At 41.7% G+C, this 27920-nt stretch overlaps 1 protein-coding gene across 1 annotated transcript in view; it reads right to left on the reverse strand.

The window, feature by feature from the left end:
• The window catches only part of APOB (apolipoprotein B), a 65952-nt gene that overhangs the window by 37671 nt on the left and 361 nt on the right, over positions 1-27920 (reverse strand). Inside the window, exons 2-17 of the mRNA XM_068280218.1 lie at positions 20370-20408; positions 18048-18163; positions 17812-17957; positions 16046-16190; positions 15132-15281; positions 14878-15002; positions 13810-13892; positions 11751-11967; positions 10542-10769; positions 9311-9428; positions 8286-8426; positions 6046-6257; positions 4458-4698; positions 3439-3615; positions 2195-2386; positions 986-1153 (exon numbers count right to left, since the gene is read on the reverse strand). Coding sequence (XP_068136319.1) covers positions 986-1153; positions 2195-2386; positions 3439-3615; positions 4458-4698; positions 6046-6257; positions 8286-8426; positions 9311-9428; positions 10542-10769; positions 11751-11967; positions 13810-13892; positions 14878-15002; positions 15132-15281; positions 16046-16190; positions 17812-17957; positions 18048-18163; positions 20370-20408 — 2498 coding nt within the window. The remainder of the gene's footprint in view (positions 1-985; positions 1154-2194; positions 2387-3438; positions 3616-4457; positions 4699-6045; positions 6258-8285; positions 8427-9310; positions 9429-10541; positions 10770-11750; positions 11968-13809; positions 13893-14877; positions 15003-15131; positions 15282-16045; positions 16191-17811; positions 17958-18047; positions 18164-20369; positions 20409-27920) is intronic.

Genomic DNA, 27920 nt, shown 5'->3' on the forward strand with positions numbered 1-27920 from the left:
ACTCAAATTATAACTTTTTATTAATTGGTATGTGGAGACAAGTCTGGCCTCCCTGCACCACCCATATTATACTTCTGATGCAGAGCAGGATCAAGGCAACCTAGGTAGGTGCCTGGGGCCTACTGGGTGTAAAGGGCCAACTTCTACCCTCTCTGATCCACTTCAGAATATCAAATGACCCTATGGGGGTCCCAACTACTTTGCCTAGGGCCCCATTTTATCTTAATCCATCCTGATCCAAATTCACGGTCGCCGCACATCCAATGCAAGTCAACAACGTTGCAGTTTTTGAGTGTTTTAGGGCCTATTTCTGCTAGACGGGTGGATCCGACCCGACTCCACAGGGTTTCCCTGCATCCGAGTCACAAGGGGAAATACTGCCTATATTGTCAATAGCATACTGTCCAATTGGCAAAGCACTACAGCAATGTCACCCTTTAAGGATGTTCTCACGGCAGCGGTTCATTTTTGAGAAATGCTGCCTGTACCATTTTTAGAGCAATTTTTCTTAAAGGAATGTGAAAAAAATTTAATTTCCTTTAAAAATCACTCTGAAAATCACATTGCAAAATCGCAATTGCAAAGCGCTGATACACAAAACGCTCATAGATTGCAACGCGTTTCTCGGGACTAGGTTCCTGCTTCTTCAGGCATATAAATAGTAAAGTCTCCAGTGAGCTTTAGTGGAGCCTAACACATCTCTACTTTTTAAAATAATTTTATTTCACGTTGGAGACTCTGAACCATGTACACAATCATAGTACCTCTTGTGAAGAGTATATCCCTTTGTTGTTTTGTTCATAATTGGAGAGAGCGATTTTTATCACCCAAGTGTGGTTGGGTCCCCCCCATCTGTCTACTGTCACAAATGTGAGTATAATTATTCACTGCATCTTAATCCCTCCATCACAAACTTAATACACTATATTGGCTCTTGGTTTCCTCCTACATTCCCTCTGCCCCTTTCGCCCCTTGAATAACTTACATTTTTTGATCCAAAATTCATTCCAGACTTGGTTCCTGGAGCGATTACTCCAGACAGAGACACTTGGAGCTGAAGACCAGATCCAGTTGGAAGAGAGAACTGATTGTCCATGAAAATGTAGTGAACAAAGAGATCACTCTCACCACCAGCGGAGAATGTCTGTATGATCTGAAAGTGACACAAAAATATGTTATTGTCAGCGCTACAAACAGACCTTTCGTGTCATTTGAGTGAATGTCTAGGTCTGCACAATGGACAAGGTGACATAAACTGAGTATGGTTGAGAGAGGTTTTTTTTAACATCTTTTTAGAAAGGGGTTAAGATGTGACATATCTAACCCAAGAAGTTGCTATGGAAAAAGCAGTTTTTGTATCTAAAACATTCTTGGATGCTTTCCTTACTAGGAAGGTCAATCACAGCCAAAATGAACAGGTGGGTCAGAGGTGTTTGTCTCGCCAGCTGTGTGGTGATTTTCTTGTGGAGGGGCAGGGGATATGGTGGAGCATCAGGAGTAGAAGAGTGTTTTTTTTTTTTTTGCTATGGTGCAGACGTATGGAAAGCCATTGGGCCACCAAAACTCACACAGGCACATTTTAGGATAGCTAGGGCCTCCTACATAACTACAATCCCCCAAACGGAGTCTGAGCAGCCATACCGTAAGGTGGAGCTATCCTCTCCTTGCAGCCGTCTGTTGTGCTGCACCATACTTAGTATGGATCCCAATGTGTCAGCATCTGGCACCATACGGAGGGTGGAGCAGTACAGCCAACAGCTGCTCTGCATAAATGAAATTGAAAAGAGAGGACAGGCACATGGACTGTCAAAACAGCCCCTGGACGGCGACCGGGCCGAGGACTGGGATTAGGGTCCCTAAACTAGATAGTAAAATAGTGTGAAAGAAGGACATGGGAGATAAATTGAATGGGGACAAAGAGTGACATACATAGTGAGGAAAAGACAGCCACGGGTGGTGAAGATATTGAGAGAACAGGAGCAATGCTTTCAGTGATGGGAATGCAGCTGGACTAAGCAATGATATTGATTGAATCCCTGGAAATAGGTGCTTCTCCAGTAGAGATGTATCAAAGTCTCTAGTTCATTGTGCCTTCTGTGTCTTAAATATTTCTCAAGAAAACTTTCGCACCTCTGGCACTTGCTAAAAATTCCATCTGAAGCAACTAAGTGCACAGACAACACATCAATAGTACCTTTGCTGGGAGGTCCTGAGTGGAGTGTAAACTCTTCAGAAGAAGATTTCCAAGCTGTTGGAAGTCATTCAGTTTGAGGTATCCAAGTTCTCTCCCTAGAATTTCAAGGTAGGCCTTGGCTTCGGGCGCATCACTAGATCTCACTTCCCTTATCAGCTTCTCAGCGTTGTAAAGGATGGCTTTCTGAAGATCCTAAAATACAGTCAACCATGAACTTAGCTATGCCTTTACCCACATCAACCAAATAAGAATCCTTAACATACGGGTGTAAAAAATTAATAATTGATTGGTATCTCTTGCACTTTTCTTGCTCCAGTTTCCAATTTGTGGCAGCTAGGCAACGTACTGCATAGGCCTGGAGGAAACCTTATGTGGCTTTTGCAGAAGTTAAGGCTTGCATGAATAATTTCATGATTTGTGAAAACATGGAAAGTGTTTTGGTAAAGAGACACAGACAATTAGAGGGAAGTCTGGGGCCGACAGGCATACATTGGCATACCATGAGGTAGAGGCCTGTGCGGGTCTAATTTTTCAGATCCGAACCGCACCTGCAGCCCCGCTACCCGCACCCGACCCACAACCCGCTTTCTGGTGAATCTGGTAACTCCAAATCGCAACCAAGAATTGAACGTCATCCTAATCAGTAGCTAATACCCCCTTTCCCATGGGAAAATTATTCCTTTTCTCAAACAGATCATCAGGGGGTTCTATATAGCTGATATTGAGGTGAAACACCTCCCACAGTGTGATGTCAGTGCCTCACAGCACTGAGGTACTGACATGACACTGTGGGAGCCTTGATGCATTGTGAGAAACAACAGCTGTTTCAAACTTAAAAAAAAAAAAAAAACAAGCAGCATCTCCTTCCAGTGACATCACCTGCCAGCAGTAAAAATGTCACCATGTGATAAATGTCTGAATGTAAATCAGGGAGAGGAAATATTTTACAATGGGCAAACACTGACTAAATCATTAATTCATAATTATTGTAAAAATTAAGCACTTTTTATGACATTATTTTCACTAAAGTTCCTCTTTAAGCGTGTAGTAGATGTTGTTGTTGACATATTCAATTTTAATATGTTATGCACACTTTAGGCTGATTCTACCATTTGCGTACATATACTGGTAAATATACTGGTTTTCACTACGAAAAATTGATAAAAACTTTTTGAAATAAAAAATAAACTAGGTTAAAAGATCAACAAATGAATGCAAATAAAATAAACAATGTACATTTTTACCTCAGCTTGCCGGTTCTGTCTGGAGAGACCAAACCACTTATACAGGACATCACTGACTTTGTCGGGGATTTTGCCATCTGACCAGTACAAAGCCTTTATTGCGCTGTCAGGGAAAAATCCAGTTCTTCCAAATAAAGCATCTAGTGTTGGTTCAAAACCTTTTCCTTCAATTCCGATCTACAAAGTGGTAAAAAAAATGAAGTTGGTATTATTTACAAAGCACCAACATATTCAGAGTAAGAAAAAAACATGGGGTACATAATAATAAAGGTAACGATATACTCAAAATATAGACGTTGTAACAATTACAGTGACAAATGTAACAAGATGAACAAAATGAAAAGCGTCTTCCAAGATACAAAATGGGAAGAGAGCCCTGTCTTAACGAGCTTACAATCTAAAGGAATAGGTGGGAAACAAGGTGGGGTGAGGTGGGGTACTATATCATTTGTATATCTAGATGCCATGTATTTTAGGTTATATTTAGTAAATAATACAAACCTGGCCAGAAGTCGAAGAAGAATAGCCTATATTAGAGCATATTCTTCTCTGAAAAAATTAGCTTTGAGGTAAAACAGATTTCAAAGTTTGGAGAGGGACAGATGTGTTTTGGAAAGGGATTCCAGAGGAGGGGCGAGGCTTGTGAGGAATCTTAGATATGTAAATGCAAGGAGTTGATTCTAGAGAAGGACAGTAGATGGTCATGTGCAGAGCAAAGATTGTGGTTGAGTTGGTAGCTGGAAACTAGTGAGGAGATGTCTTGGGGAAGAGAGATTGTGGGGATCTTTGTAGGTTAGAGTTAAGAGTTTAAAAGTGGATCTTCAAAGAGAAGAAGCAGAGGAGGAGCAAGAAAAATAACTGAGCCAAGCAGCTGAGTTCAGTACAGATTAAAGAAGGAGATTAAAGAGCAGCCCTAATGGAGTAATCGCTATGTCATGAATCGTTTTCTTTCGTACATCTCAAGAAAATGATCGCAGGAATAACAATTCAGTTGTCCTTTAATTACATAAAGCTCTTACCTCAAACAAGTCCACAGACTGTCCGAATACCTCCAGTGTTTCCTTCAGCATAACCTCCCTTGGCATGTATCCAGTAGCGTCATAAATAACATGTCCTTCCACTTTGGCACCGAGAGTCTCACCCATTCCGGGAATATTCAGAGTCTTGGAATACTGGTAATTCTGTGAGATTTTGGTGAAATCGCTAACCATGCTTGGTACGCCGCTTGACTTCAGAGCCTCTTCTAATTTAGCTTTGAGCCTAAAAAATAACAGGCAATATTCATTAAGAATTGTTTTATGAAATCAAAATATATATTTTTGCCAATCATTAGTTTATAAATTGCTTTTTACTGATATTCACTGTTGATTACCCAAACACACTAGACTAATCCCACGGAATGCAGTCTAACATGGCTGGATAGTGTAATGGTTAAGGGCTTTGCCTCTGACACAGAAGACCTGGCTTCAAATCTTGGCTCTGCCTGTTCAGTAAGCCAACACCTATTTAGTAGGAGACATTGGGCAAGACTCCCTAACACTGTTACTGCCTATAGAGCGCGTCCTAGTGGCTGCAGCTCTGGCGCTTTGAGTCCCCCAGGAGAAAAGCGCGATATAAATGTTGTGTGTTTGTTTGTTTGTAACATTAGAATATTTATCAGGGGAGGATTTAGACATTTTGCCCCTTTAGACCAACTTTTCTTTTTTTTATGCATGTCCTCATGTCGCTGATCTATGTTGTATACTTCCACTCTACAGCAGCTATTCCCCATTCCCCATGCAGCCATCATTATATGTAGTTCAAACAGAAGGGGGCATTCTATACAGGGCAAAAAGGGTGAGTGCATTTATATATTATATATCATAAAGTTTAAAAGGAAGAATTATGGTTATTGGTGACTAGTTCAGTAACTATAATCACCTCCTGCTGCTCCCTACTATAGGTAGGCTAACAAGGACTCAATTTCACAACTGTCAGGAACATTTCCCCCTTTCACCTGCTGGTGGCAACTTTCCCATTAACTGTGGTTGACTTCCACTACCAGCAGGTGGCCCTCTCCAACCAAGCCTGTTATTTTCTGTGTCACCTGTGGGTGATATCTGACTGCTTCATCAGGAGTTCTATTAAAATATCCTTATATGTCTAATGCACATTTTATGGTATCACAGACTGCTTCATTGGGGACAATATTCAAATATTCATATGTCTTGTTGCAACAATTCAAAAGCAATATAGTAATAATCAATGGTGCACTCATAACTTAAGTCAGTCTCAAATGTTCCATGACTTATAGTAATACACAGGAGTGCTGGCCCTTTCTAAATATACCTAGTCAGAGAACTTAAAATTAAACCCACATCCTACAGAACCAATAGGTCCTACATACAAAGAGCTCCTCTGTACATGAGAACTGAACCAGCATGTAAGCCAACTTTCAGGAGCAGGAGTATATTTCATTACATCTATGCATGCTAAAGCTTTAAGAGCTAGCATTGGAAAACTGCTGATAAATACATGCAAAATGTACCCAACAGATGTGGTAAGTGTGCTTACAGAACCATTACAACCATGACTAAAAAATGAGGTTCCTTCATGTGTTTCACTTACTCTTGGGTATCTGGTGCTTGGGAATTCAGGATATTAACTATATGAGAGGCCACAAAATTCTTCACTTGTTCATTGTCATCTTTATTGAGGACACGGACAACTTTGCGGAGGTCAGATGGTGAAGGGCTCTTCATCAGAATGAGGTAGGCTGCCAAACGTTTTTGTACTGGAGAGCCATTGTCCTGGAAGACTGGGAAAAGTGAAGATCGAACCTGAACAATAAACAAAGATGAAATATCAATGAAGTCCTCACAAACTCAGTGCTTAAGATTATTATCTGTCAAGACGATGGCACATAGCAAACTTTCAGTCTGGGATAGCATGCTGAAGGGTTAGGATCAATGCCAACTTCTATCAATGTTTGTGTCCCCATTGGAGAAATTCTCCATACCAAGTCTCCTTTGTGACTCCCATGAGAGAACAGAAGTGAGTGATATAGCCTAATGGAGCAAAAGCAACAGAAGCTTGACAAGGGTTGTAATTTTCCAAACTGGGAAAAAAAAGTATGTCTAAAGTTTGTGTAGATTTTAAGATTTCCCCTCACATGCTTCCTTTAGAGGAAGTGAAACAACGTGTCACCAACATGGATCAAGCAAGCCATATAGGAGAAGGATCCTATCCTTTCTCTATGCTATTACAGAAAACGTCAGGGTGAATACCAACACAAGGACTAGAAGAAATCTCAATATAAGGTACAGTGTAATCACAGTGACACCTGCACGCTGAGGTCTGGAACACTGAAGTTGGACTTAAATAGGACTCTAAAGTATGCACAGTGTTATTACTGATATCTGAACCTTGTCCTAATCTTGTGCCTCTAATACATTATTAAATAATGACCCAGATCAAGTATACCGCTTAGGTGTAATGATGGCCAGGTCTAGGAGAACTCATGGAGAAGCATACAGAGGCGTAGCAATAGGGGTTGCAGAGGTTGCGACTGCATCGGGGCCCTTGTGCCAGAGGGGCCCCGTAGGGCCCTCCCTCAACCACAGTATTAGCTCTTTATTGGTCATGTGATTGTAAATTGATCACTTCTATAGATTCTTTGAATGACAATAATCATTAACAAGCTGTTCCCCATCCCCTTCTTACCCCTCTAACACTGGTTGTCCTTGGCAGGTTTTGGTGTGCCATATCAATTGTTATATATAGCTTGGGGGGCCCAATATAAAACTCACACTGGGGCCCATAGCTCCTTAGCTAAGCCACTGGACGCATATGATCAGTTTGGCTAGGTGATAGATATGTAAGTCTGTGATTTGCTAGTCATGATAATTTGCTAAAGCTGGACGTGATCACAGCAAAAAAGGGCTTTGCATATATATCAGCTGATCAAACAAATCACATGGTTCTCCATGAGTTCTCCTAGACATGTCCATCACTAATCTGATTCCACTGGCTTTATGCTTGCTCCACCAGTGACTTAGGAAGTACAAAACTAGAGCTAAAATCTCAGCATCACAGCCAAGCAAATAGCATTTGTTAAGAGATTAGCAGAGTCTGGCAGTCACCATATTCCTCTCAATGTAGGTTCCCTTTAAACCAGCTAGTAATGCATGAAGAAGACTACAGCAGAAAGTCCATAGAATAGTTGGCAAAAAATGTCAAAACATTAAAGTACAACTGAAGTGAGAGGCATATGGAGGCTGACATATTTATTTCCTTTTAAGCTAGTTTTCGGGCAGTCCTGTTGATCCTCTGCCTCTAATACTTTTAGCCACAGAACCTGAACAAGCATGCAGCAGATCAGGTGTTTCTGACATTATTGTCAGATCTGACAAGATAGCTGCATGCTTGTTTCTGGTGTTATTCAGACACTACTGCAGCCAAATAGACCAGCAGGGCTGCCAGGCACCTGGTATTGCATAACAGGAAATAAATATGGCAGCCTCCATATACCTCTCACTTCAGTTGTCCTTTAACAACGATATGTTATGCTTGTCAAATCATTAATATACTCCGATATGTAACATCAGCGCAATACACTCCCCTTTGCCATTAACCTAACTTACTTTGTCTTTCAAAACTTAAAGTTCCTTCTTCAGGCATGATACAGAACTGCGTCAGAACCATTCTGACCCAGTTCTTTATCATGCCTGAAGAAGAAACTTTAAAGTTTTGAAAGCTTGCAAAGAAATTTTGTACAGTTAGTCATTCAAGATATAACCAAAACAACTTTTGTTGTTATGTCTTTGGATTCTCTCCATGACTTATACCCCCGACCACACGCAACTTACCTCGTCAGTGACGGTCATTTTACGCAATGCCTGAATGGCCGCCTTCTGGACATCAGTCGATGGACCTCTCACACATTTCAGAACGGATGTACGGATTTGTGGATTAGCTTGTTCCAAAACGTTACCCATGATTCCAACAGCCTGATGAGTAAAATAGAGAGAAAGTGTTACATATCTATAAAGATGTGGTGATCTGCTAACAACAGATTGTTGTTTTTTAAGCAAGTCAATTTGTATTTTTATGGTGGCAATAATTGCTTTGACTGTCTATAACTACACAAAAGTGTGTTGCTTGCTGGAATAGAGTGTTGGATCACCAAACATTCCCCCCCTCCAACAAAGTCTTCTACTGACTTAAGTTGATGTCATACATCAAAAATTGAGATTCACAGCAAAAGGAGTAAACAGGTGCTTAGAATAAACACCCTGTTCACAGCACTGCTTGATAGCTTTCTCCATAACAATGTGGAGATTGCTATTTGGTGATCTATAACATGGCTATCATGCTGGTCACCACTTTATTAATTATATAATTTACAACAGTGATCACACAGGAAACTTGAAACACCCATACAATTGGTGATCAATTAAGCTAACCATCTCTTCTTTAAATATGGTGATTAGATGGTTGGCATAAATATGTTGCTATTTCTGCCATCCTACAATTATGCCCCATAGTGAGTATGGAAAACTACAGCCAGGGGGGTAACTACAAATCAAGCCCTGCCTCTACAACATTTTTGTTTCCTCCCTTCCCTTATGTTTGCACTCTCTTTCCCATGGGGACCTCTAGTACCCACCTGCCTGGAATAAAAAAAATAAAAGGGCCACCAAGACTCCTTCCAATCATAACAAGTGTGGACACAACAACGTATGCACTAGAAGGGTGGCCCATGTAGCAGAAGGAGGGAGCTTAAGAATGTGATGCCCCTCACAGCTTTGTGCCCCACTGCAGCACTTTAGGATGCTTCCTCTACAGCCTCTAACTATGACTTTGTTTTGTGAACACTCAAAATCTGGCATACCTTAAGGGTCAGGAAGATCTTGTCTTGGTCTCCAGAACATTCATCACCAATGAGAGATGACATGAAGTCGGCCGTATCCCTCAGCTCAGGGGTAATAGTCTTTTTGTCTTCATAGAAGCTGAGAACACAAAAAAAGAATAGATAGGTGAATATGAAGATTCATGGCTAAAATAAACTGAGCTTTCTACATGATAATGGATTGGCCGGGGAAGATGGCTAGGGGAACCATGGTCCACATGGTGCTAGAGGAAGTCCCAGGTAAGTATAAATACTGCTGCTTTTCAAGTATCAGGTTTCCTTTAATATATTTTGCTCCCCTATATTAATGACTTCAGTGGCTACTTACCTCCTACTGTATCCAACATCATCAACCCCTTGAAGCATACTGTATATACTTATTATGAGAAAATACATAATTTTTTATAAATGGTTGAAACATTATTTAATGCTTCTAATTCATTACACTTATTAGAGTTTGTACATGCTTTATCATTCTTTTAAATCTAACCAACTGTAATGGATTGACTATGCCAAGTTCAAGTTAAAAGACAACTGAAGTGAGAGGTATATGGAGGCTGCCATATTTATTTACTTTTAAGTAATATCAGTAGCCTGGCTGTGCTGATGGCTGTGCTGATGATCCTCGGCCTCTAATACTAGCCATAGACCCTGAACAAGAATCTGAACGGCTACATAGACGCATCGCACCGCAGCCGAACTATAACCAGTGCACGGCAATGGAACAGTTTCTACCGCGTGCTGGTTATGCAGATTGATCACACAGCCGCATTCACGTCTCGTCTTCCTCATTCACTTCTGAATTGGGAGATGCAGAAGTGACACGAACGCAAGTGGAAGTGATGCGCTTTAGCGAGGTAGCCGTATTCGCATCACTTCACCAATGGAAAAGGGCCCTAACTCCTCACCCATGCCTAACTGACCTCCCCAACCGATGCTTAACCCTAACCATTGCCTAACCCCAACCGATCCCCCTACTGATGCCTAACCATCCCCCATCGATCCCTAACCCTAACCCACTCCCCACCCATGCCTAACTCTAACCAACCACCCTAACCATTGCCTAACCCTAACCGATCCCCCCAACCGATGCCTAACCCTAAACAAACACACTCAGCTAAAAAGCATGTTCCGGAATATAAAAAAACACATATTTTGATGATGTCTTTTGTCATGTGATATAGCATGTTTGATACAGTGGCAATATGCTCACTTGTTTATGGTGTGGCCCAGGGCATAGAATGATGCTCTGCTTTGCAGGTACTGTGCTGTAGTCAGAAGCTCCCGCACACGCTTGTGGCACGGTGATGGTATAAGGCCAATGGCGTGCATGATGGCACCGGTCAGCAATGGAGGCTTGTCCCCTGTCCGTAGAAGCTGCAGAATTGCTCCGTAGCACTCTGCAGTGCCACACTGAATCAGAGCCTGAAGTGTAACAGGGCTGCAATAAAGAAGGAAAAGAAAGATATGTAAAAAAAAAACATATACACAGCATATTCTCAAACTATTGTATAGGTAAAACAACTTAGTCAATATATGCAGTTATCTTCACTGCGCGATTATAGCCTCTGCTGCAAGAAGTACACCAATGCTGACATCTTGTGGATATAAATGATAATTGCACACTGGTTGATATTTCCAGTCAATGCAAGCAGGAACAATGTGCAATGTGCTATTGGCTATAGAACAGAACTGAAGCTAAATAATAATAATACTTAAAAAATAAATAAAAATCACCATTTAATTCAGGACGTATATTACAATAAAAGTGATCAAATGCAGAACTATACCAGTGGCAATCGCCTTTGCACTCATGCGACTGAAATAGTGCATCGGCTAGAAACAACACCTTTGACACAGGAGACCAGAGTTTGAATCCTGTTCAGAAGGGATAAGCGAATGGGAGTTGTGGCTGTGTATGAGGGTGAAGATAACTCACCTAAGCTGCCGCCTACTTTTTCCGTGCCGTGCACTCCATGCCGCCTTCCATCTTATTACACTTCCACCTTATAAACCGGAGCTTTTGTTCCGAAGGCATAAATGTAAGAAGACAGAAAAAAGCAGCATGGAGCACCTCAGAAGGGAGGCAGTAGCTTTGGTCAATCAACCCTAACTGCCTACACAGCCCACACACTCCAGGATAATTTTACTTTTAGCTAAATCATTCTCACTCATCCTTACTAATCAGTAAGAAGTCCTTAGTCAAGACTCCGAAATGCTCCAGGGTGGCCTACTGAGTGCATCCTTAGTGGCTGCAGCTCTCAAGCACTTTGAGTCCAAGAGGAGAAAGGCGCTATACAAATGTTAACATTCTCTTCTAAATAGGGGGGCTTCCATCCAACCGGAAAATCTAACTAAATAATTATTTATAGACTTGTAAGCATTTCACATCAACATATGGTCATCAGTTTCTGTAGGATACCTGGACAGCTGCATGAGTCTTGGCACGAGTGGGCCCAGGGTGTCGTTGTTGAGGGATCTCAGTGCGGTTACAAGCTTGTGGAAGCGGTTGGCTCTCTGCTGATTTTCTGCACTGGCTGACATCTTCTGCAGCTCCAAGAGATTGTCCAGCACTGAGTCTTCATTGCTGGCCTGATACTTGGAGACTTCCAGGGCAAGGCCTTTCATCAGCGGTGAGTCTGGGGGCGCAACGTGGACAAGTCAGAACTATACAGAACTAAACTAAAATATATAATGCATTTCTTCACTGTGTGAAGATAAGCGACTGTGGGCAGGGGCATAACTACAGGTGAGCAGCCCCTGAGACTGCAGAGGGTCCCAGAGCTGTAAGGGGGCTCCAACTAAAACTTCACTGCCTCCAATAAAGGGGACCATCCTTCAGATCAGATGATTTTGTGGCTACACGTATTATGGGTGTGAAGAATGTGATGTCCACACTTATTTTATGGCCTTTGCAAGATGGGCCCCCCAGGCTGTAAGGGTCACAAGGGGTAGGAAAGGGCGTGATCATTGGTTGGCCCCATCAAAGTTTTGCTGGTGGGCCCCATAGTTTATAGTCATGCCAATGACAGTGGGGTAAAAGGAAGTGGATCCTGACGGTAACCTGAATTATCACAATGTATTTGTAAAAATTGAATGGGCGGATTAATTGGCGAAGGGACAGTACTACAAAGCAACTAGAAAGTACAAAAACAATACTTTAGTGTGGTGCTCAACTCTCTGTCTCCCTCCACAGATGGTGCAGCTGACCATGTGGTGTCAGGCCCTAGCCCTGGCCTAGCCTTAGCTGCAACCTTTACCTTGAAGTCCTGACTCTATCCCAACCTCTGACACCCTTAATACTCAAGTAATCTCAACGTTAACCTTAATAGTTTTTTCTTAAATACTCCTTGACATGAACGTTTACCCCTTCATTAAAATAGACATGACTACAACATTAACCTCTCCGCATGAATAGCTCAGTCCCTCCATTTGCCCACTCTCTTAGTTTGTGCAGTAAGAGTGGTATATTCATATATTACATATGGGTTGCCACAGATCTTGCAAAACATTTAGGGTCCTTTTCCACTAGAAAGAGCGATCGAATGCACAATCGCGCTGCTATGTGATCACACTTCCTTCTACTGCCCCTCGGGATTTGACTGCAATTCCGCTGTGATCTGTGTGGTACATATGCATCAAAAGTCGTGCAGGCTGGTGATTGCGATTTGGGGGAAAAATGAATTGCACAAGTGGAAAAACAGCACCGGGATTTACATGTGCTGTTGTGATCGGCAAAAGTTGATTTTCAGATCGAATCGCGTCTAGTGGAAAAGGGCCAAAAACATTGAATGCGTTTCAGAAGCCTTCTGTCTCTGTGTTCCATAATGTTTACCTAACATTATATGGGGCTGGATGGATGGTTGGGAGGGAGGATGGACGGATGGATGAGTGTATGGGTGTTCGGGCGGGTAAGAGGATGGATGGGTGGGAGGATGGATGGATGGATGAGTGTATGGGTGGGCAGGTGAGTGGATGGATGGGTGGGAGGATGGATGAGTGTATGGGTGGGCGGGTGAGTGGATGGATGGTTGGGAGGGAGAATGGATGGATGGATGAGTGTATGGGTGGGTGGGCGGGTGAGAGAATGGATGGGTAGGAGGATGGATGGACGGATGAGTGTATGGTTGGGCAGGTGAGTATGAGTGTATGGGTGGGCAGGTGAGTGGATGGATAGGTGGGAGGATGGATGGACGGATGAGTGTATGGGTGGGTGGGCGGGTTAGAGGATGGATGGGTGGGAGGATGGATGGATGGATGAGTGTATGGGTGGGCAGGTGAGTGGATGGATGGGTGGGAGGATGGATGGATGGATGAGTGTATGGGTGGGCGGGTGAGAGGATGGATGGGTGGATGGATGTTTGGGCACCTGGGAGGATCTATGTGTTCATTCAAGGAGGGAGAATGAATTGCCTGATGGATAAATCAGTGCATTCTCTGCTGTTTATACGTTACATAGAATGAAGTGTCTGAAGACTCACCGGCAAACTCTCTGTTGTTGGTTTTGGACACATCTTCCAGTTTCAATGTCTGCGTCACCTTCGCCAACATACCATACTGGTTTCTAACGCAATCAAAGACAGAAATGATAATACATTCAGTTGTACTTTTTAATTCTACCATAGTAATCAATACATAAACTGTATCTATGAAACACCAAATGATATGGATGATGATGACAATAAAATTAATAATTATGACTGCACACCCCAGTATATGAAGAGTGCACTTTCTGCATTAGGAAAGACAGAGATTGCCCCCACTTTCTTAAAGAGGAACTTTACCGCAAGATGAAAGTGAGGGGGGATAAATCAAGACATTGCAAAGTGAGTAGTTAAAAAAATAGAAGATAGATCACTGAATGATTGATACTAACCTTGTAATTAATTCATATTTTTAATCCTCCGTTAGCCTGCAGGTCAGCATCTTTACTGCTGGCAGGCAAAAAAAAAAACAAACAAACAAAAGAACAGCCAGCACCAACTGTTCTTAAAAACACAGCCAGTAACAATATGATAAGTTAAAATGTTTTTTTTTTTTTTGAAACACACACACACACACACACACACACACACACACACACACACACACACACACACACACACACACACACACACACACACACACACACACACACACACACACACACACACACACACACACACACACACACACAGATACTGCTTATTTAGCAGTTAGCAACAGCTGTTAGCTTCCACAATGCAATGAGGCCCATCAGAAAATAAACCATCATGGCCATGGCAATGATATCACACTGTGGGATAGGTTTAACCTCAATATCAGCCACACAGGTGTCCCTGTTTAAGAAAAGGTAAAGATTTCTCCTGGGAAAGGGGGTATGGGCTACTGATTGGAAATGAAGTTCAATTTTGCATTAAAGTTCCTCTTTAAATGCATGTTTGATTTTAACATCCATCAGTAGATATTAGTTTAGTCTATTCTAAGGATTATTATAATACTATTAACATTAATAATGATAGTAATACAAATACATATAATACATATAGTGTAGACATTCTAGTACTCACTTGTAAGAGAATGGCAGGAAGAGGTGTGTCTCCACACAGGAAGCATCTGTAATGTGCTTACGCCTGGGATCTAGGCTGTACTGACATGTCTGGCTGCTGCTGAGCAAGGTGGACAGTGGAGCATTCTGGGAAGAAATAAAATGGTAGAAGAATCATATAAAGGTTCATCTCATATACATGTGAAGCCCACAGCAAGGATAATCAGACATGTTGATCAGACTTTTGGAGCAAGAGAGATAGTAAGCACAACTTACCAGTCCTTTGAAGAGGGCAATGGGGCTGACATAATCCCTGAAAGGTGTGAACTGATCACATGACTTTAGATTTCTGGTAACTGTAACATCTGAGCCTCCCTTCTTCGCAGAGGCACTGACCTCGGTGTAGCATTTACCATACACGGTATCCTGGGCAGACAAATCAAAGTGGAGGATTTAGTTCCAACAAAACATAAATGAATACCGTGCTTTACACCTAAGTAGGAATAACACTTTCTGTTATTTGAAGTCAACGCTTAACAGATATTTCATAGTTAAAAAAGTGGTTAGACTTGAGGTGGCACCAAAAGTTTTGATGGGCTTTGATTTGTACCCACAGCCGGGACACCAGTCATTGTCATCAGCCTCCAAATTACAGGAATCCTGTGTAAGGAGTGGACTTTGGCTGGAGGCACCATCTTGAGTACTTCAACAACCCCGAATTAATATTATTTGCAACACTGGATGCCTTTTTATTGAGAAAAAATACTCATACAGTACATGAATACAAACTACATTCATATACAAAACCATTATATATCTACATACAGTTGAAATTCGCAATGATTCCTAGAGCACTTTTTATCAAATCTGTGAGTAAAATAAACATCAGAACAATAGAAAAATACAATAAATAAAGAAAAAGAAAAAGTAAAAAAAAAAAAAAAGCATAAAAAGATAAAGAAATAAATTGGAAAAATAACACAAAATCCCAAAAAAGGGAAAATTCTTAGTGTGCATGAGAATCATCTGAGTGAGATTCCCAATGGGCCCAAACAAGAGACCCAATGTACCCCGACAAATATAGATTGTACACTTGACCAGTAATACCGACTGTGATCCTATCTCCCTCACCCAACCCCATCTCAAAACATCAAAACAACTAAATATAATGAAGAAACAATCAATCCTACCGTGCTACTGAGTGCCTGTGTCTCATCTGGGGCAAGAAGTGATGAGATTATTCCTCTCTTCATATTTAATACATGAACCGGCTCATCATTGCTTGGGTATAAAATGACCTGTTGCCCATCAAGAACACTGAAATTTACTTCATACCTGTAAGAAGTGACATTAAAATATATCAGAAGGTTATTTTACAAAAAGTTTTTTAAACTTTGCAGTATCTATCTATCTATCTATCTATCTATCTATCTATCTATCTATCTATCTATCTATCAAAATAAATAATAATATTAATAATAATAGTGTATGTTTCTTTTTAGCATTGCCTGCAATTATTGTAACTAGAAATGTTTTTTGTTCATCAGCTGTATGGTAAAGACAAGTTAACCCCATACTAAACTTTGGAACTGAGTTATCAGCCCTCAAGTTCCAAGACATAGGCCCAATGGCCCACATGAAATTTACTTTTTCTTTGGAGTTTTCTCCTAAGGGAACATTTTTCATCATTAATTTAAAATAACGTTTTGCCACTTTGCAATAGAAAAAGTGGCAAAAAGTACTGTGAAAATTATTTTGAGTATTTTTTTGCTTCCTGGTGGTTTAGAAGGAATATGATTTGACAGTACATTTTGAACTACTTTTATTTATTTTTTTTAATTGCAAAATGCTGATAGGTTATTTTAAGGAGAAGATGAAAGATTATATCCTAGGTCTATTAGAAAACTTAGGAGAAAAAATTAATTTCTCCATCTCTAAAACTTTACGTTTAGAGATGGTTGCAACGGTCTCGCGGATGGGTGTCAAAAGAAGAGTGATTTGCATGTGAGCATGTGAGTTTCTGCCCTGTCACTTGACAATTGCAGTAGAGCTGTAAAAGTGCTTTACATAAAACACTTTTTGTCTTATAATCTTGGTCATCTTTAAGCCTAAAGCTGGCCACTAACAGTCCAACTTCTAGCGAAAAATCATTTGAGCGATCAGAAATTCTGATCGGATTGGTTGTAAATAATCTCCATTGGTGGACACAATCGATTATGAACGAGTGAAAAAAATGTCACCCGAATGAATTTTCGTCGAACGAAAATTTGGATTTTCTTGGTGGTCGTGATAGATAGGAAGCAATGATTGGTTAGTTGATGGTGTAGTAAACGATTTTTCATCCGATCAGAATTTCTGATCGCTCGAACGATTTTTCGGTAGAAATTGGACTGTTAGTGGCCACCTTTAGTGGATATGTACACAGGTGGAGCAAGCACAGCATTTACACCAATCAATATGGTTGTTTTCAGAATTTGCCTTGTTCAGTGTTGGATCTAGTTGGGCTTTAACCCTTTAGCAGCCAATTTATTTAGAGACTTGCAAGTGCTTCAGGCCAATTTATTTTAGCACATTTTTTTAAATTTCTTATTTGTTTCAATTGTTTGCTAAATAGTACTACTGTAATGTGTATTTATGGCCATTTGTCACTAGGGGGCAGTGTGAGACAATAAGAGAGGACTTCTGCTTTCAGTTTCTGTATTTTCTGCTAGAGGGAGAGAGAGATCAAAGCATACCAAGAAATTTACAGCACAAGGAGTTCTGTCGACTAAGGTCAAAAGCAGTGCACTTATCTCAAACGAGATAAGTCTATTGAAGCTTGTAATGGGTTATTATTGTGCATTCCACTAGGAGGCAGTTTTGATTCACAATGATGATACTGTTTCTTGAAGTTGCTGTAGACCATATTTTGTGTCCACTCATTAGTAATTCCCCCATGAAACCTCTCCCCACTTGCCTGGACATGGCAGTAGAGAAGTCATCTGAGTTCTTGGACTTCTTGTAGAGTGATTTGCCCTCAGAGCTCACTCCGTACACCTCCCGTAGGGTGCACTGTTTTATCCTCAGGATGAAGTTACATGGCTGAGGGACCTCAAGTTCCACCTATGGCAAACAAAAGACAAGTTCTCACTCCATTCTGCATCCTTAACTGTCATTGTCACATGTACAGTAGACAAGGGACATCCTCCTTACCTTGCAGCCAAACTTGGATCCACTTTGTGAATCAGCTGTGCCAGATACTCCACTAGAGGTCTCTGCCTCATAATTGTATGTGTATTTCCTGAGGTGTTTGAACTTTGTTGAATCCCCTGGAAAAAAAATTATGTAAGTTATACTGAAAAAAAGTTAGGAACACAAACACATTCCACAAAGTGCAGTGATACATAAATAAGATTCAACTACCAGGTGGGCCTAAGCAGAAGTACATTTGGCAATTCACTGTGTTGGTCAACCTATAGCACTAAACGCAGATATTAATGAAACATTTTTGTGCTGAAAAACTGGAGAAGTGATCCAGAATCCTGCTGAATAAACATGTATTGGTGTCAGTAAGTGTATGTTCATTATCTTATAGCGCTATAAATAGTAATTTCATTAAGGTTCCCTCCAAATCTGCAACTGTGGCCTCCAGACATTTAACACCAGTAATTAATGGTTGCTAAATTTACAGAGAGGCTGTAAGGCTTGCTGTTGCTACATTGCAAAGCATGATGGGAGCTGAGAGTCTGGAGAGTAGTGGGTGGTTTCTTATGAGCCAGAGCTCATGGAATTATTATTATTATTGATTTATATCTGCTTAGAAGTTAATGGGTGCTATGGCTGATAGTATATAGTAGCAGGAAAACCTCACCAAATTCTGTGACTACCAAACACTTACAAAATGAAATACAGGTAGTCCCCAGTTAATAAACGAGATAGGGGGCTATAGGTCCGTTCTTAACCTGAATCCATTCTTTTGTCTTTTAATATTTTATATTTGGAGATAAAAAGCAAATGCACCAAATACAACAAGGATATAAGACATAATTGCTGGATGACAATGCCACAACTTATCTTCATAAAACATACAGTATGACATAATATCTCCAATAACTTTTTTTTAACCCCACCCTTCTTTTAATACCCCAACTACCTCCTACCACCTTACGCACACCTCCTTTCAAAGAGAGGGTAACTCCGGTAGGTCCAATAACCCAACGTGGGTAATAATATCACTATTGGCAAGCCGATAATGAAAATGAAATATCCACAGTATCATCCAGAGAAGAGTCAGTGTGCGAGGAAGGGGCGGGTCGGGGGGTCACCAACACAGCTGCCAGCAAACTGAAGACCCTCCTCCTCGACACTACCTCCCCAGGTTCTTTAAAGGACAACTGAAGTGAGAAGAATATGGCTGATCGATTTGGCTGCAGTAGTATCTGAATAAGACCAGAAACAAGCATGTGGCTAAACTTGACAGGTCTGATAATGTCAGAAACACCTGATCTGCTGCATGCTTGTTCAGGGTCTTTAGCTAAAAGTATTAGAGGCAGAGGATCAACAGGAAAGCTAGGGAACTGGTATCCCTTAAAAGAAAATAAATATGGCAGCCTCCATCATGGCCAGATTTGAGGCAAGGGCACAAAGGCCATGGCCTAGGGCACCAGGAAGCAAGGGGCGGGGAGTGGGCTGGCACACTGAGGCAGTTAAACTACCAAACATGTAAACCACATCGGTCACAGACTTGGTACGTGTCCGTCTTGCTTCCACATGTCAGAGCAATCAAGCACAGCACAGGATGCAGGAAGCACAGGACAAGGGAGAATAGGATGGTGGTGCTCAAGACCAGGGGAGACACAATGGGTGGGGTGGGGTTGACAGTGAGCCTTGGGCAGTAAAATGTACAAATACAGCCCTAGAACTCTTGCTTCAGTTGTCCTTTAAATTATAGTCTCTGTTAAACTGGAAGTGTTTCTGTGGATTTCTCTTCATGGCCACTGGAGGGCAATGTTTCCTTACTTTACACAGCTCTAAACCTTGGTCATCTCTCTGTCTGATCTCTGCCTGAGTTTATCATGTTACAGAACAACTTGTATCTTCAGTTCCAGGGAGTGCGGATGGCCTCCAGCCTTCGATACAAAGGTTAAGCACACAGTACACATTTCATGATCCCTGTACAGATTATCTGCAATAAATAATTATCCGTGCTGATAGGACTGCTATGAAGTCAGCGTTCCCGGCTGGTGTTTACCATTCCTGACCAGTTGTTGGGTGACATAGTCCATAGAGAAAAAAAGCACGCAGTGTGTCGCAATTCTGGAAATCACCTGATCTTCTCCAATCCATTCAGGATACAAAGTGGAGGTCTTATTATCACCTCACCCCCCCCCCCCCCCCCAAAAAAAAAAAAACAAGCAAAAATAACCAAAAACAAGATAACTGCCCCTTTAATATCAATATAAAGGACTCGTTTTATCCTCTGAACTAAAGCCAGAAACTTCCACTTTGATAAGAATACAAGAATTCTGGTCTTACTTGAACAGCTTGAACTTGAACTGTCCGGCCCTTCATCCTCTGCAGAAATAAAAATAACAAAGGGTCAGAATTCCTGCAAATGTCTGTAGTAGCAGTCTACATATATTAAAGTTATACAGAAGTGACATTTAAAAAAAAAAAATCATATACTAACCCAGGGCCGGATTTGTACTCTTTACCGCCCTAGGCCACTGTCACCAGCCGCCCCCTTCAGTATAGGTAGCGAGATGACCCCTCCCCTCTAGTGTAGGTAGCGAGATGACCCCTCCCCCCTTTCCCCCCAGTATAGGTAGCCAGATGACCCCTCCCTCCTTCCCTCTAGTATACGTAGCCAGGTGACTCCTCCCCCTTTCTCTCCAGTATAGGTAGCCAGATAACACCCTTAATCCCTCCTTTTCCCACCCCCCTTTCAGTATAGGTAGCCAGCTCGCCTTCGCACTGCAGCAGCCATCAGTGTCACTCATTTCTCCACTCGTCTACAGTGCAGAAGCTTCCTCTTTCTTTCCGTCTCCAATGTTGCCCAAGTCAATAGCCACCGACCACAATGCAAACGTGCACAGAGAGCAAGGTGGCTGCTGCACAGGCATCTAGCAGCAGAGTACCACAGATCACCTGATCTCCCTGCATTGCAGCATTTGCAAGCTTGCAAATGCAGCACCAGTTTAGCCTGCTGCTTTGGTGCCCTTCCTCCTGTGGTGCCCTAGGCCATGGCCTAGGTGGCCTTGGCCTAAATCCAACCCTGTACTCACCTATGGCAAGGGAAGACTCTGGATTCTATGGAGCCTGCCCGGTCCTTGGGCACCTTGTTCAAGGGCTGTCACCCCCATTCCACGTATTCGACTAACTGGTTGAATATGTCTTTGAGGGCCTTCAGAAGGCTTCAGGGTCACTTTGTCTCTGAGTGCTCTCAAAGGCAGGAGGCTCTGTACTGCGCATGCATGATGTGCACTTGTGCATGTTCAGTGCGGAGATGCCTGTGTTCGGGAGCATTCAGAGACACAGGTACTCCCAAAGCTTTCAGAGGGTTCCCGGAGGTGACAAATTCAATTGGAGGACAGCAGAGCTGGGACAAGGTCCTCCAGCACCCAAGGCTGAGACACCAAAGTGCGCCGCTCCATCCCTCCCACCCCAGCTGTCACACTCTGATTGCTATTAGTCTAAGAGGCACCTCAGCCCCTCCAACACCTTCATTTTTTAGTTATCAGGCTTGCAGTAGCTGCCATGTATCCCCTTTTCTTATTTCTCTCTGCTTCAAACACAGTAGGGGATTGATAGCTGAGTGAGTTGTGCACCCCCTCCCACACTGCGCCCCTAGGCTGGAGCCTCTCTTGCCTCTGCCACTGGACAGTGGGGGATCCAGGACACCAAGAGAGGACTGGGAAGAATCTATAGAATAGAGCCTTCCCTCTCAATAGGTGAGTATCTGACATTTTTTTTTATTCCACTGCAGTAAAAGATTGCAGCCCTAGAACATGCAATTTTTATTATCCAGTCAATCGCTGATCAATTTTACCACCTCCATTTAGCATGAGGGCCAACAGATTTAACATTCTATGAACAGATTGTGTCGATAAGTTCTCATACTACATAGAAATGGTTTAATTGGGCTACCATTAGCCAATCAAAAGTGGACGTGTGTATCGGGCTTAACTTGGATATGTGATTAGCACTAAATATTTAGTGTTGACATTTTCCACCATGCCTTTTTTTTAAATGTTGTATTTATGTAGCGCTGACATCTTCCACAGCGCTTTACGATTTTTGGTTCTTGGCCAAGGTGGGCCTCACAGTGGCCTACGAACCTCTCCGATGTGTCCGCAAAAGATCCAACTTGGTGGATGGTTTTGGCCATAAGGCCATTTTTTCCTTTGTTACCCCTCCTGGTTGAAGCTACTCCATTGTGCATCATCCCCCTACTCCCCTCTGTAGCGACAGAACATTATGGGGAAGGAGACCAGAACACCAGGAGAACACCAAGCAAACCTAGAGAGAACATACAACCTCTATGAAGTCAAGGGACCCTAGGGCTGCTAGGTGGGAATGCCAGCCACTTAGCCACCATACATTGTAGCATTGTAGGAGCCAATGAAATGCTAGTAAATCAGCAGTTGTGTGATTGCAGTCAGCTGTAGGCATTTCATGCAACTGTCTCTCAGCAAACCTGGCTATGATCTGATATGACCCATGGGAGGTTTAGCTCACCTAATCTGTTTTTGCACTTTTTTTATAGAAAAAAAATTGGTAAACAGCACACAAAAAGTTACTCAACTTTGATATATTTTTTTTAACCCTATTTATAGTGTAGTGTAGCACACTTGGGTCAAAATGTTTTAGCTTTGCATAATGTGGAAATGGGTTACAATCTCTGTTGTTATTTTTACTGCTGTCTGTGTCCCCATTGGGGATATGTTAGATGAATTCCTATTCCTGGGTCTTCAGTGGATCTTTATTGCTTTAAAAGGAAGCCTAATGCTTCTATACTTCGCAAAAGAAAAAAAAAGAAAGAATTTTGCTGTTTTGTGCTCCTCTAAAAGAGATGTTTGTAATTCCTGTCATATTAAGAACTTCTCCAGGACAGTGATAAGAGCACATTTTTTTAACCAACACAGAACACGGGAATAATATAACAGGTTGGGGAGATAATTAAAGGGGCTTTTGAAAATAAATAAATCCCTGAGGATCCCCTATGAAGAGATGGACTAGTCCAAAACCTGTCGCTTCTGTCAGATTTCTACTACCTACTGTAAGTGACAGCATTATAGGAGAAAAGTAATTTATGGCTCATTTTACTCTGGAAAAAAACGTACTTCTTATTTGTATATGTTTGCACATATTTAAAATTTTAAAATTTTCCCCATAGTGCCCCTTTAATTATTTTCCCAACCTGTTTGCACATATTTTACATTTTCCCCTTTATAGACACACAATGGCGTAACAAAGGAGCTTGGGGCCCCAGTGCGAGTTTATCATTGGGCCCCAAGCTCCCTATTGATATGGATCCCCAGATCCTATCAAGGACAGCTGTAGTGTCAGAGAGGGGTATTTAGAGTAGGAAACCGTTTGTTAAAGGGGAACTGAAGAGAGAGGTATATGGAGGCTGCCATGTTTATTTCCTTTTAAGCAATACCAGTTGCCTGGCAGCCCTGCTGATCCTCTGCCTCTAATACTATTAGCCATAGCCCCTGAACAAGCATGCAGTAGATCAGGTGTTTCAGACTTTAAAGTCAAATCTGACAAGACTAGCTGCATGCTTGTTTCTGGTGTAATATTCAGATACTACTGCAGAGAAATAGACCAGCAAGGCTGCCAGGCAACTGGTATTGATTAAAAGAAAATAAATATGGCAGCCTCCGTATACCTCTTACTTCAATTGTCCTTTAAGGATTACTGCTATGAAATGCACATATATTCAATACCAGCATAGCACCATTGAAAATTAGTGATGATAGTAATCTGCTAGTTACGGTAACTCTAAATTTTGCGTACATTTTCGTAATTACGCCCATATGGAATTACGATTTGAACATTCAGTTGATTTCATGTGATCCATTTGTAATTTTGCGTATTTTTCGCATAATTTCATGCTGACTGGTTAATAGCAAAGCCCCTTATACAGGCTATTGTCACCAAAATTAATATGTATGGTAGAATAAGTAAAAAAAAAAACATTTCCCAAAAAGAAGCAGTATTTGAGAAAATTAATTTTAAAAAATGCAAAGGAAAAATGGATTTTAAACTAATTTTTCCTTTGCATTTTTAAAATCAATTTTCTCAATAACTATATGATCTTTTTGAAAAAATGTTTTTTTTTTACTTGTCCCCATTGTTCTTCTTAAAGCTAATGGGAACCCTTATTTAAATAAAAAAAAGTCACCTAAGGAGAGGGAAGGCTCGGTCCTAATGAGCCATCCCTCTCCTCTCCCGGTGCCCCCGGTGCTGCGCTGGCTCCTCCGTTCACATCCTCCACGGAGGGGACTTCGGAAGTCTTCAGGAGCCGAGTCCTGGCGAAGACAGGTGGCGCACACGCGAGTGTGTCATAGAGGGCGCGTGCGCAGTGTAGAACGGCCCGTCTTCGGGAGCACTCGGGCTCCCGAAGCATTTCCGAAGCCTCGCTTCGGCCGGGAAACAGCGGTATTTGACCAAAACAGTCGAATACCGATACAGGGGAGCCAGGACAGCAGCGGGCACCAGGAGAGGAGAGGGAGTGCTCTATGGGACCCAGAGCCTCCCTCTCCTTAGGTGAGTATCTGACTTTTTTTTCTTTAATACAGGTTCCCATTCACTTTAAAGAGGAACTGTAACGTCAAAACGTCCCCTGGGGGGTACTCACCTCGGGTGGGGGAAGCTTCCGGATCCTAATGAGGCTTCCCACGCCGTCCTCCGTCCCTCAGGGGTCTCGCTGCAGCCCTCCGTACAAGATGACGTCATTATTTACCTTCCCGGCTCCTGCGCAGGCGCTCTGACGGCTGTTGGCTCCGAAGTAGGCGGAAATACCCGATCGCCGTCGGGTCTGCTCTACTGCGCAGGCGCAAGTTTACGGCACCTGCGCAGTAGAGCGGACCCGACGGAGATCGGGTATTTCCGTCTATTTCCGAGCCGAAAGCAGCCACAGCGCCCCCGCTGGAGCCAGCAAAGGTAAACATTGAATCTACAGTCGGGTCTGTCGCCGGCTGTTCGGAGGGCTGCAGCAAGACCCCCGTGGGACAGAGGACGGCGTGGGAAGCCTCATTAGGATCCGGAAGCTTCCCCCACCCGAGGTGAGTACCCCCCAGGGGAGGTTTTTGATGTTACAGAGTCTCTTTAACACTCCTTAACATTTTGATGACAATGGCATGTATGGGAGCTTTGCTATTAACCACCAAAGTTAGCACAAAATTACATGAAAATTACGCAAAATTGCGAAATTACGGTTCCTGATTATGTTTACAATTTAAATGAATTGCGATTTGCCCCAAAATTTTGCATTACAATTTTGTATCGTAATTGTCAATTACCAATGCAAAATTACAATTATGCAAAATTTCTGCTCATCGCTTATGAAAAGCTAAGAAGATGGATGAAGAAGATCCCCTGCTGGGCCCCTCTAGTCCAGGAGCCCCAATGCAGTCGCAATCTCTGCATCCCCTGCTGCTACCCCACTGTAGACACAGTCACTCGCAATATACCAATCAATACCGCAGCACCTTACAACCCTATGTCATTGCCACGTCTGTGGATAGACTGAACGGTGAGGGATCTTTAGACTTGCTGTTTTGTTTTTACATCCAACACATCCAGCAAACGCAATAAACTGATCAGTAGCTCCCTGGCAGCTATAAACCTAGGATATACTTTTACACATCACTATCTTTTATTGCTGCCTGGTGTTCAAGTAAGCTTTAAAAGCCGTAAATAGTTGTTTTTCTTTTCCGTTGTTTTGTAATAAATATTCACCAAATAAAGTAAACGACAAGATGCAATAACAGTACTCAAGCTGTTTCCGCTATTCCATCCTCATCACTCCATCCCTATTGCCAAAACACGTCTTACTATAAAACCATCATTCCTGTATTTAGGTGTACCTAGACTACCTATAACTATTAAGGACTTTAGGAGAGCGACCCTCCAGGTCCTGGTAGATCTGGAGAACCGAGTGGGATGGTTATATTTCCGTAGGCGCATACAGTGGTTGTAGGGACTGCATCCCACCTTTGTGAGTATACTCACCTACAAATTCTGTTATTACTGAAATGACCCTACGGTATTACACCATTAGGCTCCTGGTCTGTCCTCGCCCATATAGGAGACCGGGAGGGGTTCTCTTTTAAAGGACAACCACAGTGTCCTTCAACACTTTATTCCTGTATCTAAATACTCAACGCAAAACCATCACTCCATACCGACTGCTGCCAGAATCACATACATTTCATAACAAGCACCAACAATCAATGCATCTTAGCAGCAGGGTGGCATAGTGGTTAGTACTCTTGCCCTGCAGTGCTTGAATCCCAGCCAAGGCACTATCTGCAAGGAGTTTGTATGTTTGTGTCTGCGTGGGTTTCTTCTGGGCACTGTTTTCCTCCCACATCCGAAAAACATACAAATAAGTTAATTGGCTTCTTCCTAAATTGGCCCTAGACTACGATACATACACTACACGATACGATACATACATAGACATATGACTATGGTAGGGATTAGATTGTGAGCCCCTGTTAGGGACAATATGCTCTGTAGAGCACTGTGGAAGATGACAGCGCTATATAAATACTAAATAATATGGGTCCTGTTCGATTATAACTATACCTGCGATACTTAATCATTGCTGTCAACATTTGTTCTGCTTACAGTCAGGTGTGATTTAGTTGTGGTTACTGTGAATTGGAAAGTTAAACATCTCAAAGGGCCAACAAAAGCAAAAGGCATAAATATGCGATGATCACATCTGGACCGAAGATAGATGCAACATCCCAGAGAGATCCCTGTATTCCTACGCTAGGAACAGGTAGGAGGTGTCCTGGCAGCCTAACATGACTGATCACTCAGAGTATAGCTATAGTCAGCTCCGCGGCAAATGTTAATGCAGATAAATGTCACAAGCGCTCTCAAATTTGGAGGACTTATGTAACAGGTTTTAAGAAAGGATTGGCAAGTAAAGATTAATAGTACTGACATAAGTAATATAAGGTAAAGAAATAAAATAAAATTGGGAAGCCGGTAAAATAATGGCAGTATTTGTATAGCGCCTTTCTCCTGTCGGACTCAAAGCGCTTGCGAGGCAGCCACTAGAGCGCACTCAGTAGGCAGTAGCAGTGTTAAGGAGACTTGCCCAAGAAACTCCTTACTGAAACAGGTGCTGGCTTACTGAACAGGCAGAGCCGAGATATGAACCCAGGTCTCCTGTCTCAGAGGCAGAGCCCTTAACCATTACACTCTCCAGCCACTGCTGGGAATTGGGAAGCCGGTAAACTAATCAGGAACAGTGCTGTTTGTATGTGAGTGCAAATACCCCCAAAAGTATGTATATATATATATATATATATATATATATATATATATATATATATATATATGTATATATATATATATATATATGTATATATATATATATATATATATATATATATATATATATATATATGTATATATATATATATATATATGTATATATATATATATATATATATGTATATATATATATATATATATATGTATATATATGCTATATATATATATATATATATATATATATATATATCTACTTACAAAGAACTAAAGTTATAACATTTCAGAGATACCAAGTTGTGTTCATTTACAAATTATACAGTACTGTTTTTGTATTATGTGTTTGTTGTTAAATGTTACAGTATTGTATAAATTGTTATAACACTTTAAACACACACTGAAAACCTCCAAAGACCAAAGTTAATAGTTTCACCATATGGCCAAATCCAGTGTTGTCCGGAGATGTCCAAAAGTAAATCATTTGTCCAAGTTTCACCGTGGACCTAATTTACAAACCATGGACTCAACTTACAAACCATGGACTCAACTTTGTTAACAAATTCAACT

The sequence above is a fragment of the Hyperolius riggenbachi genome, chromosome 4 (assembly GCF_040937935.1).
Source record: "Hyperolius riggenbachi isolate aHypRig1 chromosome 4, aHypRig1.pri, whole genome shotgun sequence".
Taxonomy (NCBI): Eukaryota; Metazoa; Chordata; class Amphibia; order Anura; family Hyperoliidae; genus Hyperolius; species Hyperolius riggenbachi.